The 13,914-nt window shown below is 38.7% G+C and overlaps 1 protein-coding gene across 1 annotated transcript in view; it reads left to right on the top strand.

The window, feature by feature from the left end:
* Nucleotides 1-13,914, top strand: part of LOC124149505 (U3 small nucleolar RNA-associated protein 15 homolog) — a 119,581-nt gene that overhangs the window by 91,206 nt on the left and 14,461 nt on the right. The window contains exon 8 of the mRNA XM_048394290.1: nucleotides 2,036-2,120. Within this exon, the coding sequence (XP_048250247.1) occupies nucleotides 2,036-2,120 (85 nt within the window). The remainder of the gene's footprint in view (nucleotides 1-2,035; nucleotides 2,121-13,914) is intronic.

Here is a 13,914-nt window from a genome sequence, read left to right as displayed (position 1 = left end):
GGCATGACAGATGGTATCTACCCAAGCACAAAAACTCCGTCAGCACGTGGAATACATTATAGGGGGCCATGTTTATGTGTTGAAATAACCAGAAATCTTCAAATTTTCAAAAAGATACAAAAAGCATCAAAGATAAAATTCAACACCGGAAGTGAAATTTAAAAGCAGCGTTAAGTTACTGCTGTGTGTGAATGTCTCGTTGATTGCACGCATATCTACAACCCTGGCTCTATTATATCATTTTCTCTTGTCAGCACTCACGGAATTCCCCATTTCCCTCTATTTAGCTTTGTGCTCGGTTTTATCACCCTTTAATGAAAAGCACAAAAAAAACTAGGACGGGGATGATAAATCTGCAACTGTCACTGACAGGCAATTTCTGTTTTGTTGTTGTACTTCAGCTGACTGTGGACACCGTGATTCATTGCTGTCAGTGTCAGATACGCTTGACATGGACAACCCTTGTCAATATCTGTCAAGGGTGGATATAAATTGCAGTGGTAGTCCCTCCAACTTCTTGCCCTAATGGCTTAATCTGCATGTACTGCTTTGTCATTATCACGTCAGCCACACACCGTCGATAGCATGTCGATATCGATCTGTTTTGTGTGCTTTTCATACAGTGAGATTCTTCACTTGTGATCTGTGTAGTTGTTAACTAACCTTTTTGTGTAAAACACTCAAAGACATTTTATGTATGCTTCCATGAAATTTCGCAAACCATTTGTCCTGACTTGTCATATTTTTGTTTGTTTGTTGTTTAACACCACACTCAGCAATATTCCAGCTATATGATGGCGGTCTGTAAAATAATCGAGTCTGGACCTGACAATCCAGTGATTGACATCATGAGCATCGATCCACGCAATTGGCATCGATGACATGCATCAACCAAGTCAGCGAGCCTGACCACCCGATCCCGTTAGTCGCCTCCTACGACAAGCATAGTCACCTTTTACGGCAAGCATGGGTTGCTGAAGACCTATTCTACCCCGGAACTTCACGGGCCTGACATGTCACATCCAAGATAATCAATACTATCATGATACCTCTCGATAATTTGATATATTTTTTTAATATTGTTTTTCATTGTGTGAGGTAGGTGGGGAAGCCTAATGTTAAAGCATTTGCTCAACAAGCTGAAACTTTGGTTTAATTCCCACCATGGGAGCTTGTCTGAAATCCATTTATACTTTATTTGACATGTCCTTTGCTGGATTTGTTATTTGTTTGTTTGTTGTTTAACATCACAATCAGCAATATTCCAGCTACATGATGGCAGCCTGCAAATAATCAAGTCTGGACCAGACATTCCAGTGATTGACATCATGAGCATCGATCTAGACAATTGGAATACTATGACATGCATAAACCGAGTCAGCGAGCCTGAACACCCGATCCTATTGGTTGCTTCTTACAACAAGCATAGTTGCCTCTGACAGCAAGCATGGGTTGCTGAAGACCTATTCTATACCCGGATCTTCACGGGTCGCCTTGCTGGAATATTGCTGAAAACGGCATAACACCCCTCACTCACTTATGTTTCGAGGTCGGGGGAGCACGGATGACCCAATCGTCAAAGGTGTTGCAATTTGCTGTGCACAGTTGCTTCTTTTAAGCACACCAGACACCTATGATCCTATGATTCGAATCCTAGTTCGCTCTGATTATGTTTCTAGGTTTGTCAGCACCATACACGTGCTTGTGTTTCACTGAAGTGAAGAAGTCTGAGCCCAGCATCACTTTGGGCTTCCCTCCCACACTAAGCTGACACAGTGTGCTCTAACTGAATTACTGTACGAAGTGGCGTTAAACCCACACACTCACTCACTATATTTTGGGGGAGTGTTATGCAGTGTGCAAGTGGACTGCAATCAGTATCACTAATCCAGCTTCGTCTTAAATCAACAAGCTGCTTGTGTATGTTGTTGCAGATACATGCTACGCTTGAAAGCACGTGCTTAACCATCTGCTTGATAATTATCACTCCCACTAATTAACATATTAACTAATTGATGTGTGTGGTTTTTTCCAGGCATGTGAAGATTTATGACGTGGCATCATATCAAGTGGTCCACACACTCGACTACCCCGGCGCCATCCTCAGCTTAGCAGTTGCAGTACGTATCTCCTACTTAGACATTATCACCTCCATAAGGCCAGGTGTGAAAAACAGGTCAAATTGATGTCAACACTTTTTTGTTACCGGTAGTTTAAGCTGTAATGTATTACAAGGTTAACTTGTGGGAACCTCACTGTATTCGTTGCATACATTCTGTTGGCTTACCTCGACACTGAGAAAGTGTGAATTATTGTGCAGCAAATGTCACTTCCAGGTACGGGTTCAGTCTGACTTCAGCAACCTTCACTGTGTCATTGTATGGCTACACTGATCTACATCTGTGTAAATAGTCATCCGCAACCCATGCTTGCCGTAAAAAGCGACTATGCTTGTCGTTTGAGGCAACTAACGGGATCGGGTGGTCAGACTTGCTCAACTTGGTTGATGCATGTCATCATATCCCAATTGCGTGGATCGATGCTCATTATGTCAATCATTGGATTGTCTGGTCCAGACTCGATTATTTGTATACCACTGTCATATAACTGGAGAAGTGCTGAGCGTGGCGTTAAAAAAAACACCCAAAACACACAAAAAACCATCAGTGTTTGATTTGCTTTGAAGGAAGGGATTTATTGAAGTCTTTTTCTGATTTTAGAAATATGTGTCATTATGAATTCATTCAAGTGTTTGTGGGGAGATAGTGAAGTCACGTGGTTAAGGCATTTGTTTGTCATGCCAAGACCTTGGTTCGATTCCATAAATAGGTACAATGTCGGAAGCGGCGTAAAACTAACTCACTCACTCTTTAAAGTGTCAAAATGTACTTTAGTGATCCCTCGCTACAACGCAAACTTTGGGGTCCAAATAATTGAAGAGCGTTACAGATGATCAGTGGTTAAAAACCAAGGTGGAGTCGTAGGGGGTAGATGAGCAACACAACAGCACATGCTGTGCCCACCTAACACGATCTACGATGCACGTTTAAGAGTTCAAAAAAAGATTAGAATAGTAGTTGTTAATGACTCAGAGTGTAAACAAAAGATTTATCGAGTGTTATGAGCTTTTAAAAAAATACAACAAATTTTTATGCTATGCGATCGGAAGAAATTGTATCTAAAATTATTATGTTATCAGGAATATTATATTGTGTTATTTTAGTAGCAGCTTTTGCTATATACATTTAAAATTATAAGAACTATAAGCGTAGCACTTTGGTTCAGCTGTTTGCTATTGCAGGATATTTTTACTTATGGCACAATATGACCAGTCACGGTAGGGACTTCCTGTGCTATATGTATTTCGATTGCGAAAACGTCATGTCGACATATAATAGTTTACTGCCACAAATATGATTTTTAACAAACCAAAGTATGACATTAATGATATATGTATCCATTCTCTGGCAACTGAAGTTCGTTTCAAGGCGTAAATATCGCTAATCTGACAGTGAGTGACGGTGAGTTGTGCTATCTACTGATCACTTCACACACGATTTCGCCAAAATACATGTTAACAATATTGAATGAAATTTTAAATTAAACTCATAAAATATATTACATACATAAGTCCAGATATACAATGAACACGATTTTATGACCAGATGGTGTAATAGGATTAAATTGTGTACTTTAGTTTGGATTCGCTGACTGGTATTTCCGGTGTTACATGCTCGCGGTGAGCAGCTGACAATGTTTTTTGAGATAGGGGAAAAACATCGTGTCAGTGTAAACCTTGAGTTTATTAAAAATGTAAGTAAATTTTGGGAGCCATGCGTTACCACACGCTATGACCTAGTTTCACTAAACTGAAGGGCACAAAAGCGAGAGAACACTGTATTTGGGGTATTCTGGGTTTGCATTGATCCCTTGTAACCTATGAGTCATTATACCCTGAAGGCTTTAGGTGTTGCTCATAATATCAACCACTGGCTTGTCTGATAGAGGCTCAGTTATTTATAGGAAGCTAGGGCTGAAATATCCCTGACTGCTCTCTCTCGCACGCTCACTCACTCACTCACTCACTAAGCTAGGGCTGAAATAACCCTGACTGCTCTCTCTTGCTCACTCACTCACTCACTCACTCACTCACTCACTCACTCACTCACTCACTCACTCACTCACTCACTCACTCACTCACTGGAAAAGTTGATTTCAATTGTAGAAATATCTGCAACATTTTCCAAATGAACAGGTCATGTATTACTGACATGTCTATTTCTAAATACTGCATCAATCAAAAGTTTAACCTTTGGCAGACGGATGATGAATGACCAAATTCTGAGCGAAGGTTTATGAGGCACTGATGCCATTAAGTTGGAACTGCTGTTTTGCAAAACATTTTTTGTATTCCCTGTGACCTGGATCCTGACCCGAGAGTAATTAATCTGTCATCAGATGAATTTGATGTATGGCTTATTAATAAATTTACAACACAGGGATGAAAAAAATATGTTTCCAGAAATCTGATAAGATGTGATGCTACTCCAGTACATTACAAGAAATATATGCGATGATGGCTCGCCAATATGTGCACTATTACAAACATTCAGCAGGGAAATAAACAATGAAATATTTGTCTCTTTCATGCACCACGGGAAACATGCCTTCTTCACCACGTGAAAGAATGGAGGAAATTTGGGGAATACTTTTGCCAAGTGTTTGATTGTGTGTAACAGATTGCTAGAACAGCCAGTTTCAATTAGTTCGCATTATCTGATGGCTGTGTGATGTGTGCAAGTATTTGCACAAGCGGTGATGCTTTCCTGATATCCTTCGTGCTTCAAGACAGTCACAGCAATGATGACAGTCATTTCCCGGAAGACACTGACAATCGTCACTGTTGTAATTTATGCTTCAAAAAAGGGGAAAAGTCTGGTATTTGAACTAACATTTTCTAGTGTCTTTTGTCACTCTGTTGTAGCCGTCCAAGAAACTAGTGGGAATTATTGGGATAACAAGTGCCACATATGACGATATTGTTAGCAATTATACACATGGTACTATAAACAGCTTAATCTGATTGACGTTTCTCCAGGAATTAAGTTCACCATCTTCATATTGATGAAGAAATGTAGATTGTATGCAAAAGTAGCCAATTGAAAAAATATTAGGGCATTAACTTCATAACAGCTCGATATTGAAAAGTATTGAAAGTAATAGCTATATTGAAAGTAATAGCTATACTTTCTTTTATGATGTTGATGGATTTTGACACATGATAAAAAAGTGAGCGAGTTAAAATTTAATGTCGCATTGGCATTATTTCAGCCATATAGCGACCATGATAAAAAAACAACTGCATGATATAAAACAACTGCTCTTGTCAGCAGCATTTTATCACTCTCAGCTTGGAATTTACTCCCAAGTTTGTCAGGTGGCCAGATATTTTTAATTTCATGATTCATAAATTCAGCGAGTGTCTGAAGAAGAAAGCAGAAAGTAAATTATCCAATTTGTCAAGCAGATTTGTCTGTGTTGATTAGTCAGTTTGTCATATTAAATACAATGTAGGAAACCTGTAGAGTGTCTAAATTTTCCCAATGTACTTGAGCATCTACACTGATTAACGACCCACGACAGCAGATACTACACTCTGTGAGGCTCCAGAGACAACAGGCCCCCAGCACACTATTGCCGATAACAATATCCACTCACTCACTCATCCCAATAACAAATTGCACTCAATAACTGCTTGCTATGCTCTTTTGATAAGTATTTTAAGCAACATGATCCTATTCGAACTCTTGATCATAGGTTCCTGGCGCACCTAAGGGACACAACTCTGCACAGTGACTTGTATGCCTTAGACAACATGTGTTCCCCGTTCCCCGTTCCCCTATGGGATTGGTGTACATACACTCTCACAATGATCTCACAGCTTCTTGAGTTGTCTCACCTGGAGCACCGATATGCGTTCTGCAGCCAATGTTTTCTGTTGATCACTTGCCCTACACCTGAGTCGCGTATATTGTGTGTTTGCTTAGAACACTTCGATTCTGGTAGCCTCTCTGGCCAAGAAAACATATATTAAATAGCCATCGTTGATCATTTAAGGAAAAAAGTCTTGGCACAAGTCCCTCATTTCAACTCCTGTGTATCAAGGGTTAACCATCTTCCTGAGGCAAAGGAATTAACTGACTGTAATAGTCCATTTTCCACCCTTATCAAACTAGGCTGGAATTTCTGGGCTCAATCGTTGTGCCACCAGTGGCTATTACAAGTTATTTCCCTTCTATATCCCTTCTATTGACCAATCAGATTCCATCTCTCATACCACTTGTATTTGCTTCAGACGAAATGGCAAGGCTCAGTGAAGACATTCTGATCTATGATCATGATCTATGTTGTAATAAAACAGGTCTTACGTAGCGAAGTGCATCAGATCACTTGAGCACCTTGATTAAAAACAGGAAAAGATTTGGAAAATAACTGTTGACAGTATACACTTGCTTTGCAAATCCTGCAATTGACCGAAATCTGAACGGCAGTTTACATACCAGATATCGATTTCATTACGCGATTTGATTGGACTATGCATAGATTCGTTAGTCCAGCAAAAAAAACCCTCCATAATTCCAGGCTAGTTCGGCAAGGGCTGGACACTGGACTGTTGGAGTCAGTTAACAGCCTTGCCTCTGGAAGATGGGGTTTAACCAGTAACCAAAGCTTCGGAACATCCTCATTTTTGTGCCCTGATAAGTAGGAGGATGAGTATTCCAGCAATATCACCGTGAGAGACACCACAGCCCCGGTTTAGTTAGTAGTGAGACTCAACCCATATGTCATTTTTTGTGATATTTAAAATTTTGACCATGTTTTTAACATGTCATAAATTCTCTCAAAATGCGTATTTGGCTCTGTGAAGTCCTTCTCTGAAATTATTTTAGTTCTCAGTATACATAAATTATTTGAATATCAATGCTGCAGCAACTGTCTTTGTGGCCACCTGTCTTTGTTGACACGTTAGACTGTTGACTATATATCCAGCTACAGTGCTGTGGCAGCATTTCAAGATTTGTTATATATAGGTAAGGATTGTTTCCGTTTGAAAATAATAAACCTTTCATTTTTGTTCCATGAAACATTGCAAGTTTATCGGACTTGTTACGACTAGGTTTAAATGAGGTAGGGTTCTTTTCTGGATCACATATATTCGATATTTCCTTGTGAAATTTTACGGCGTATACGTCAATTATTGAATTGCGTACAAATCTTCTTTCTTTCTTGTTATGGAAATATTATATAGGATTTATAATACTATACTGAGCAAAAAATCTTAAGGATCATGAATACTGCGGGGGATATTTTTTATAGGGGAGACTGGTTTTCTTAAAATGTGTATGGTATATATACCATATATCACCATCTATAAAGCAACCCAACCTATGAAGCGACCCCCCTGTACAAACCTTCAAAATTGATGGTAATTTCTATATCCCGTCTGTAAAGCAAATCGGAATGAAGCACATCACCAACGCATACACAATCCCTACATTTGCAATAAAAACGTGTTTGTCTTCTGCAGAAAGAAATTACATTGTATCCCTTCAGCGAATTCAGGGAAACGAACAGATTATAACAATGAAACTTGGTCTATACAAATTTGAAATTTGAGATAAAACATCACTAGACATGATGATTTACCGATTAAACCATTAATTACCATAAGCGTAGCACTTTGGTACAGCTGATTGCTATTGCCAGATATTTTTTCGTATGGAACCATTTGACTTATCACCCGCAATATACAATGAACACTTTTTATAACCAGACAGTGTAATTACATGATTAATTTGCGTACCTCAGTACGGATTTGTTGACATGGTATTTTCGGTGTTACGTGTTCACAGTAATGTCTTTGTGTTGGGGAAAACAACATCAAAACTCTTCAACCCTGTGTATAAGACGACCCTCCCCCTTGGAACCCTCTAATTCTAGGTACAAAAAACTGGCCTTATACACAGTGATATACGGAAAATATTTTATGATCCCTTACAGTATATGTCATTAATAGTATCAACTATTTCTGAATGGAAAGTTCTGTTTATTGAAAAATGCCATTACTAGTTCACTTGACTGGAAGGAAGAGAAAGCATATAAAGAACACAATCAGTTTGAAGGCATTAAAAAATGTGACGACTTGAAACCTTTTATGGATAACAACTTCTTCATCGATCCATAAAAAGTTGCAAAGATTCATGTTCTTTCAAAATGCACATCAAAGACTTATTCATGAACAGCTGATTATGCTGGGTCAGTCATGATGTCACATGTTTGTACAGTACTCGGTGGCTGAGTGGGTTAGATCGCCGACTTTGTGTGATGGCAATTAGGTGCCTCACTGTAAGATTGGTTTGTGGTTTTACGCCTCACTGAGCAATATTCCAGCTATATGACGGCGGTCTGTAAATAATCTAGTCTGGACCAGACAATCCAGTGATTGATATCATGAGCATCGATCCACACCATTGGGGTCGATGACCTGCTTCAACTATGTCAGCGAGCCTGACCACCCGATCCCGTTAGTCGCCTCTTATAAGAGTGTGGGTTCGAATCCTGGAGGGGACTCAACCCAAACCCTTTTGTACTTTACAAGGGAAGTTTTCTCCAAAATATAACATTTGTTGCTTTGGACTACTTTCTATAAGGCATTATGTAGTCACAGCAAGAAAGAGTTATCCCAAATGTAAGATATGTTACGTATGACCACTTTCTAAACGGCATTGTGTATTTTATGCACATATTTTCATTTATCATGTACTGTGTCATTAGAACAGATTGCTTGTTAGAGTTCCACACTTGGGAAGTCGTACAATTACTCCAGACATGAAAATGTGTCATTTGAGCTATTTGAACTTTTTTTCATGGAGTATATCTCGATTGTAAGTCTGTGAAACCATATAATGATGAAGGAGTGAGCATATACTCCGAAACGTTGTGTTCCTCATAATAAAGAAGTTGACATCCATATAGTCTCTTCCTTATGTGAATCACTTCTAAATGCCTTTCAAAGACCTCATATAATGAGATATATTTAGATAGTAAGTCCATGATAAGATATGTGTCTCAAAAGTAAGATTACTTTAAGATATATTTTCAAAAGTAAGACCTGCTATTTCTTGGGTTATATGCTAGCAGTTATGTTTTTGCTTTAGGGGAAAAAACCCCAACTCATTATGTGCATGTTTAAAATGACCCCCCACCCCCCCTTTACAGCTGTATTTAGGGGAAACAGTGTGCAGTATACACAAGTAAATATGGTATTTATCAAAACCAAGCTGAAACAAGGAATTTAGATTCCTTGAAAACCAGTTACGGTATATTATCCTTTGTATCAGGTTTGCTTTCAGAACTTATTGTTTAAAAGGCATTGCCTAGCCCCAGTGAATCAACATGAAAAAAAACTATTTTCGTAGGAATTGTTTGTGTATCTGAAAATGTTCATCTTTAAGATGCGAAGTAAATGAATGCTCTGTACAACTGTTGCCATAGTTATGTTTCTGGTGTTTGTTTGTATTGTGTTCATTGTTCCACACGAGCGGAACTATTTGCACGGCCATGTGAAGCCATTGACGCTTTTTCCATCCCCTTTTATATATCAAACCCCAACATGATGGGGGATCCTCGCGTCTTTGTGGTCGCAAATTTGATAGCAGCATCCCAACATCAACTAAATTACATTTGAAGATGCAGTTTTTTCCATCGCCTCCATGAAATTACCGCCTAGTTTGTTTGTTTTTAACCCCTCGGAAATTATATTTTCAAAATCTCAGGGTTGACAAAGGCTTCCCGTGATCAATTTTCCATTTTTGTTTGCATTTTCTCTAATAAACAAAAGTATTCTTGTGTTCTTGCAGTGTTAATGATGCGATCGCTAGGTCGAGATACGGTTGATTTATTCTTTATGGATGCAAGGATGGCTTTGTGACAATCCCTTAACACTAATTGAGCGTTCGTTGATACTTTAGGAATCGTATATCTCGCTTGCGCGCGCCTCAATCCCTGTGGAAAAATCATTTGACTTCAAGAAAAAAATGTCAAATTTGCTCGTTTGGGTATATGGAAGGTGTTGGAAGCAATAAGTCATTTATAAGGATTTTAACAGTCTGCTTGATATTACTGCTTATATGATGAGGGGTAAAAAATCGGTCATTAACTCGAAAATGAAATATTCGCACTGACATTGAACAGAAATAGGGCTAGAAATCATACATTGGCGGTTTTTTTTTCACTACCCATAATACCTCTGTTAAAATCATTTGTACTTAGGATAAAAAGATGTTTTCATGAAAGAAAATGGCATATTAGTTAGAAGAGGTGTAATTCATCCCTAAGCATTCTCACAGCTTGGGGTATGGTTTTCAAGCTCATAAAGCAAGACTTGAGAATTAGTTTTTCCCTAGGGCTTACATTAATGGCTTTATAATTGCTGGTAGTTTTCTTGGAAATAACTTAAACAGAATGTCCGATAGCCTAGATACTGTAAATATAGAACATTTTGTTGCAATTTTGTTTATTATTTTTCCATTAAAACCAAAAGTAGCACACAGGGTATTACTTGAGCTTTCTTGATTATGTAATTAAAAGTTCCATTAAACTTTTTAAACTGTTCCGCACTTCATCCTGAGAATGATTACAAATTTATTTTTGAAATAAACAGGTGATTTGAATTCTCGACATAGCTTTACGATTGAGAAAAAGCCATGGAGAATATGAGGGGAACATTTGCTAGTAATTAACATAATGTGTGTTATGGAGAGTCTTGGCAGATATTATTAAAACAGAAAGTGTTGAAGAAATTGGGACTAGTTTGAAAATAAGTCTGTGTGTAAGCATAACAAACGTGTTTGAGTGGTAAGAAGTGGCTTGGGAGGAGGAATGTGGTCGGGATACCAATACTCGCTTCCCTCTCCAACTCCTCCGCGCGACATGTTTACATTACGCTAACTTATAAACACAATTATTGAATAATTAATCACAAAGTTCTGCTTACTGCATTGGTGATGCTTTTTTCAGTTTTGAACATGCTATTTAGCAAATATTACACAGTTAACAGCAGATTTACATTAAGGGTATCGCTGTGTGGGTGCCTTGATTGGGATTTCATGGGATTTCAGCTCTTGTTAGACCAATTACCATAATGCTTTGCAATTAAAGCAAGGAAATTAGTTTTTGAAATGAGTTATTTATGATATGGGAGGAGAGATGCTAGCATGGGTGGCTGGCCATCCAGCTGTCTGTTTCAGCCATCAGACGCTGGCCTGACTCAGGCTAGGGTAGCTGGGAGGGTGTAGTTTATGTAGATGAAGGAGTGTTGATACTGTATGTTTGTCATGAATCTTTGGAGATGGAGGGAGTGTATGTTGTTTTATGCCATAGTCCACAATGTTCCAGATATATCTGTTGTCAGTAAATAGTCGAATCTGGGCCAGGCAGTTCAGTGGGTGATAGCCTAAGCAACAATCCACTACGTTGGAGTACGATGATACACATCAAATATTGTAACCATCTCAGGGTTGGGGGCGTGTTTGAAATAAATAAAATTGCCTGGCTGCCATCACAGCCCACACACTTTGTAAGTTGCAGGCCCTTCAGCAACCCATGCCTGCCGGGATCGGGTGGTCAAGCTCGCTGACTTGGTTGATGCATGTCATCGATCCCAATTGCGTGGATCAATGCTTATGACATTAATCACTGGATTGTCTGGTCCGGGCTCAATTATTTACAGACCTCAGTCATATAACTGGAATATTACTGAGTGCGGCGTTAAACAACCAACCAACCAACTAACCAACTAACCCTGACTAAACACTTCGGGTCATCAATATTAGAGTCAAAGTTGAATGAAACCAATAGTGACAAACTTCATCTCTGATCCGGGGTGGTCGGGTAGCCTAGTGGTTGAAGCGTTCGCTCGTCACGCCGAAGACCCGGGTTCGATTCCCGACATGGGTACAATGTGTGAAGCCCATTTCTGGTGTCCCCTGCCATGATATTGCTGGAATATTGCTAAAACGTCGTAAAGACCATACTCACTCACTCACTCACTCACTCACTCACTCACTCACTCACTCACTCACTCACTCACTCACTCACTCACTCACTCACTCAATGATCTCTGATCCGGTTTCTTTTTCAATTTGTCATTCCCGTAAACGTCTCCGATTTCTAATAAAAAAAAGGAACCTAAAACCTTTAAGAAACTGCAGTTAATTGTGACAAATAAGTAGCCATGTAATGTTACTGGGGGCCATGAGGACTAGGGGTACGCAGTATTACAGGAACACCGTGATATGTGACACTGATGAATACGTAGCATAATACCGGTGTATTGCGTTTTTCAAAATCATGCATATCTTCATCTTGTTGGGAAAGTCTACAAAGTGACAACATTGGACAAGCCAAATTAAGATTATGAAATCATCCTGTGATCCAAAAAGTGAAACTATTTGTGACCAGTTTACTGTGTATAATGTGCCTGTTACTTCCTCTTTTGTGTTAGATTCCCGACATGGGTACAATGTGTGAAGGCCATTTCTGGTGTGCCGCGCCGTGATATTGCTGGAATATTGCTAAAAGCGGATTAAAGCCACACTCACTCACTCACTCACTCACTCACTCACTCACTCACTCACTCACTCACCTGTTCTGATCATCACAACATCCTATAAAATATGAATACGAAGTTGTCAAAAATGTGCAGGGGCAGTATTTATAATCGTTATTGGAATAAATTACAATACAAAATTCAGGCTAATACCCATCAATAATAAGGACCAATACAAATATCAAACTACAGGCCCGGCACAAGATCTACCTACCATGGGCCTACTTCGAAAACTGGGTGGGTGGCACCTGGGATTTTATGCCCCTCAGATAATGCTTGAAAAAAATAATTATGCTTCAGATTGCTGAAAAAAAGAGACATTTTCTACCATAAAAAAAACGTTGTTACAAGATGTGTTTTCAGCCCATAGGTTTAATTTTTTTATAAAATATCTGGTTTTGCAACTGTAGCTGAAATACTATCCAGTCTCCATCACTCACTCTTCCTTTAAGTGTTCCAATGAATATCAAAACTTGTGTGCAACCCATGCTCTTTCTGTTGGTCCCAAATTAAAAATTGACAAGTGGTACATACTCAGTGGGGATGCTCTTGCTGAATTCCTGGAATTCATTTGTAAATATTTGCCTTTTTTCCAGCAAAAGATGTTTCATGATTTTTATTTGTATGATTTATGTTCCAAATTAAGATAACTTACATATATTGTAAACAAGGGTCAACATCCTGTCACTGAACTCCTCACTCTACAGTTTCTGCGGACTGAAACATTTGTGTGTAATGTGGAATATCTCTAAATTGTTTCTAAACTTCTGATTATCATTAGGTGTCATCTAAATACAAGAAATGTAGTGGATGTTGAGGACTGATTCTTCTTTGACAAATGGTAAGATTACTGAAAGGGACAAATACCTCACATACCTTCCAGGTCATTTTGAAACAGGAAGCTTGGACCAGGAAACAACACAACTTCTTTAGAAAGTAATTTGTTATATTTTGAAGTGTAAAACATGATCTTGGAGCACAATGTATAGCACCAACATATTTGATCTAGACTGCCAGACAAACGAATACACTAAAAACCTCTGTACACATAGAGAAAACAGGATAAGAAGCCACATAAATATAATGTATTAATGGTGTCCTCTGATGAATACACTAAAAAACTATGTACACAAATAGAAAAATGTTTAAGAATCGACATAAGTATAATGTATTAATGGCGTCCTCTAACGAATACACTAAAAAAACTATGTACACAAATAGAAAAATGTTTAAGAAGCCAACAT

The sequence above is a fragment of the Haliotis rufescens genome, unplaced genomic scaffold (genome assembly GCF_023055435.1).
Source record: "Haliotis rufescens isolate VD_foot unplaced genomic scaffold, xgHalRufe1.0.p SCAF_1, whole genome shotgun sequence".
NCBI classification, from domain to species: Eukaryota; Metazoa; Mollusca; class Gastropoda; order Lepetellida; family Haliotidae; genus Haliotis; species Haliotis rufescens.
This window is presented reverse-complemented; position numbering and strand designations above follow the sequence as displayed.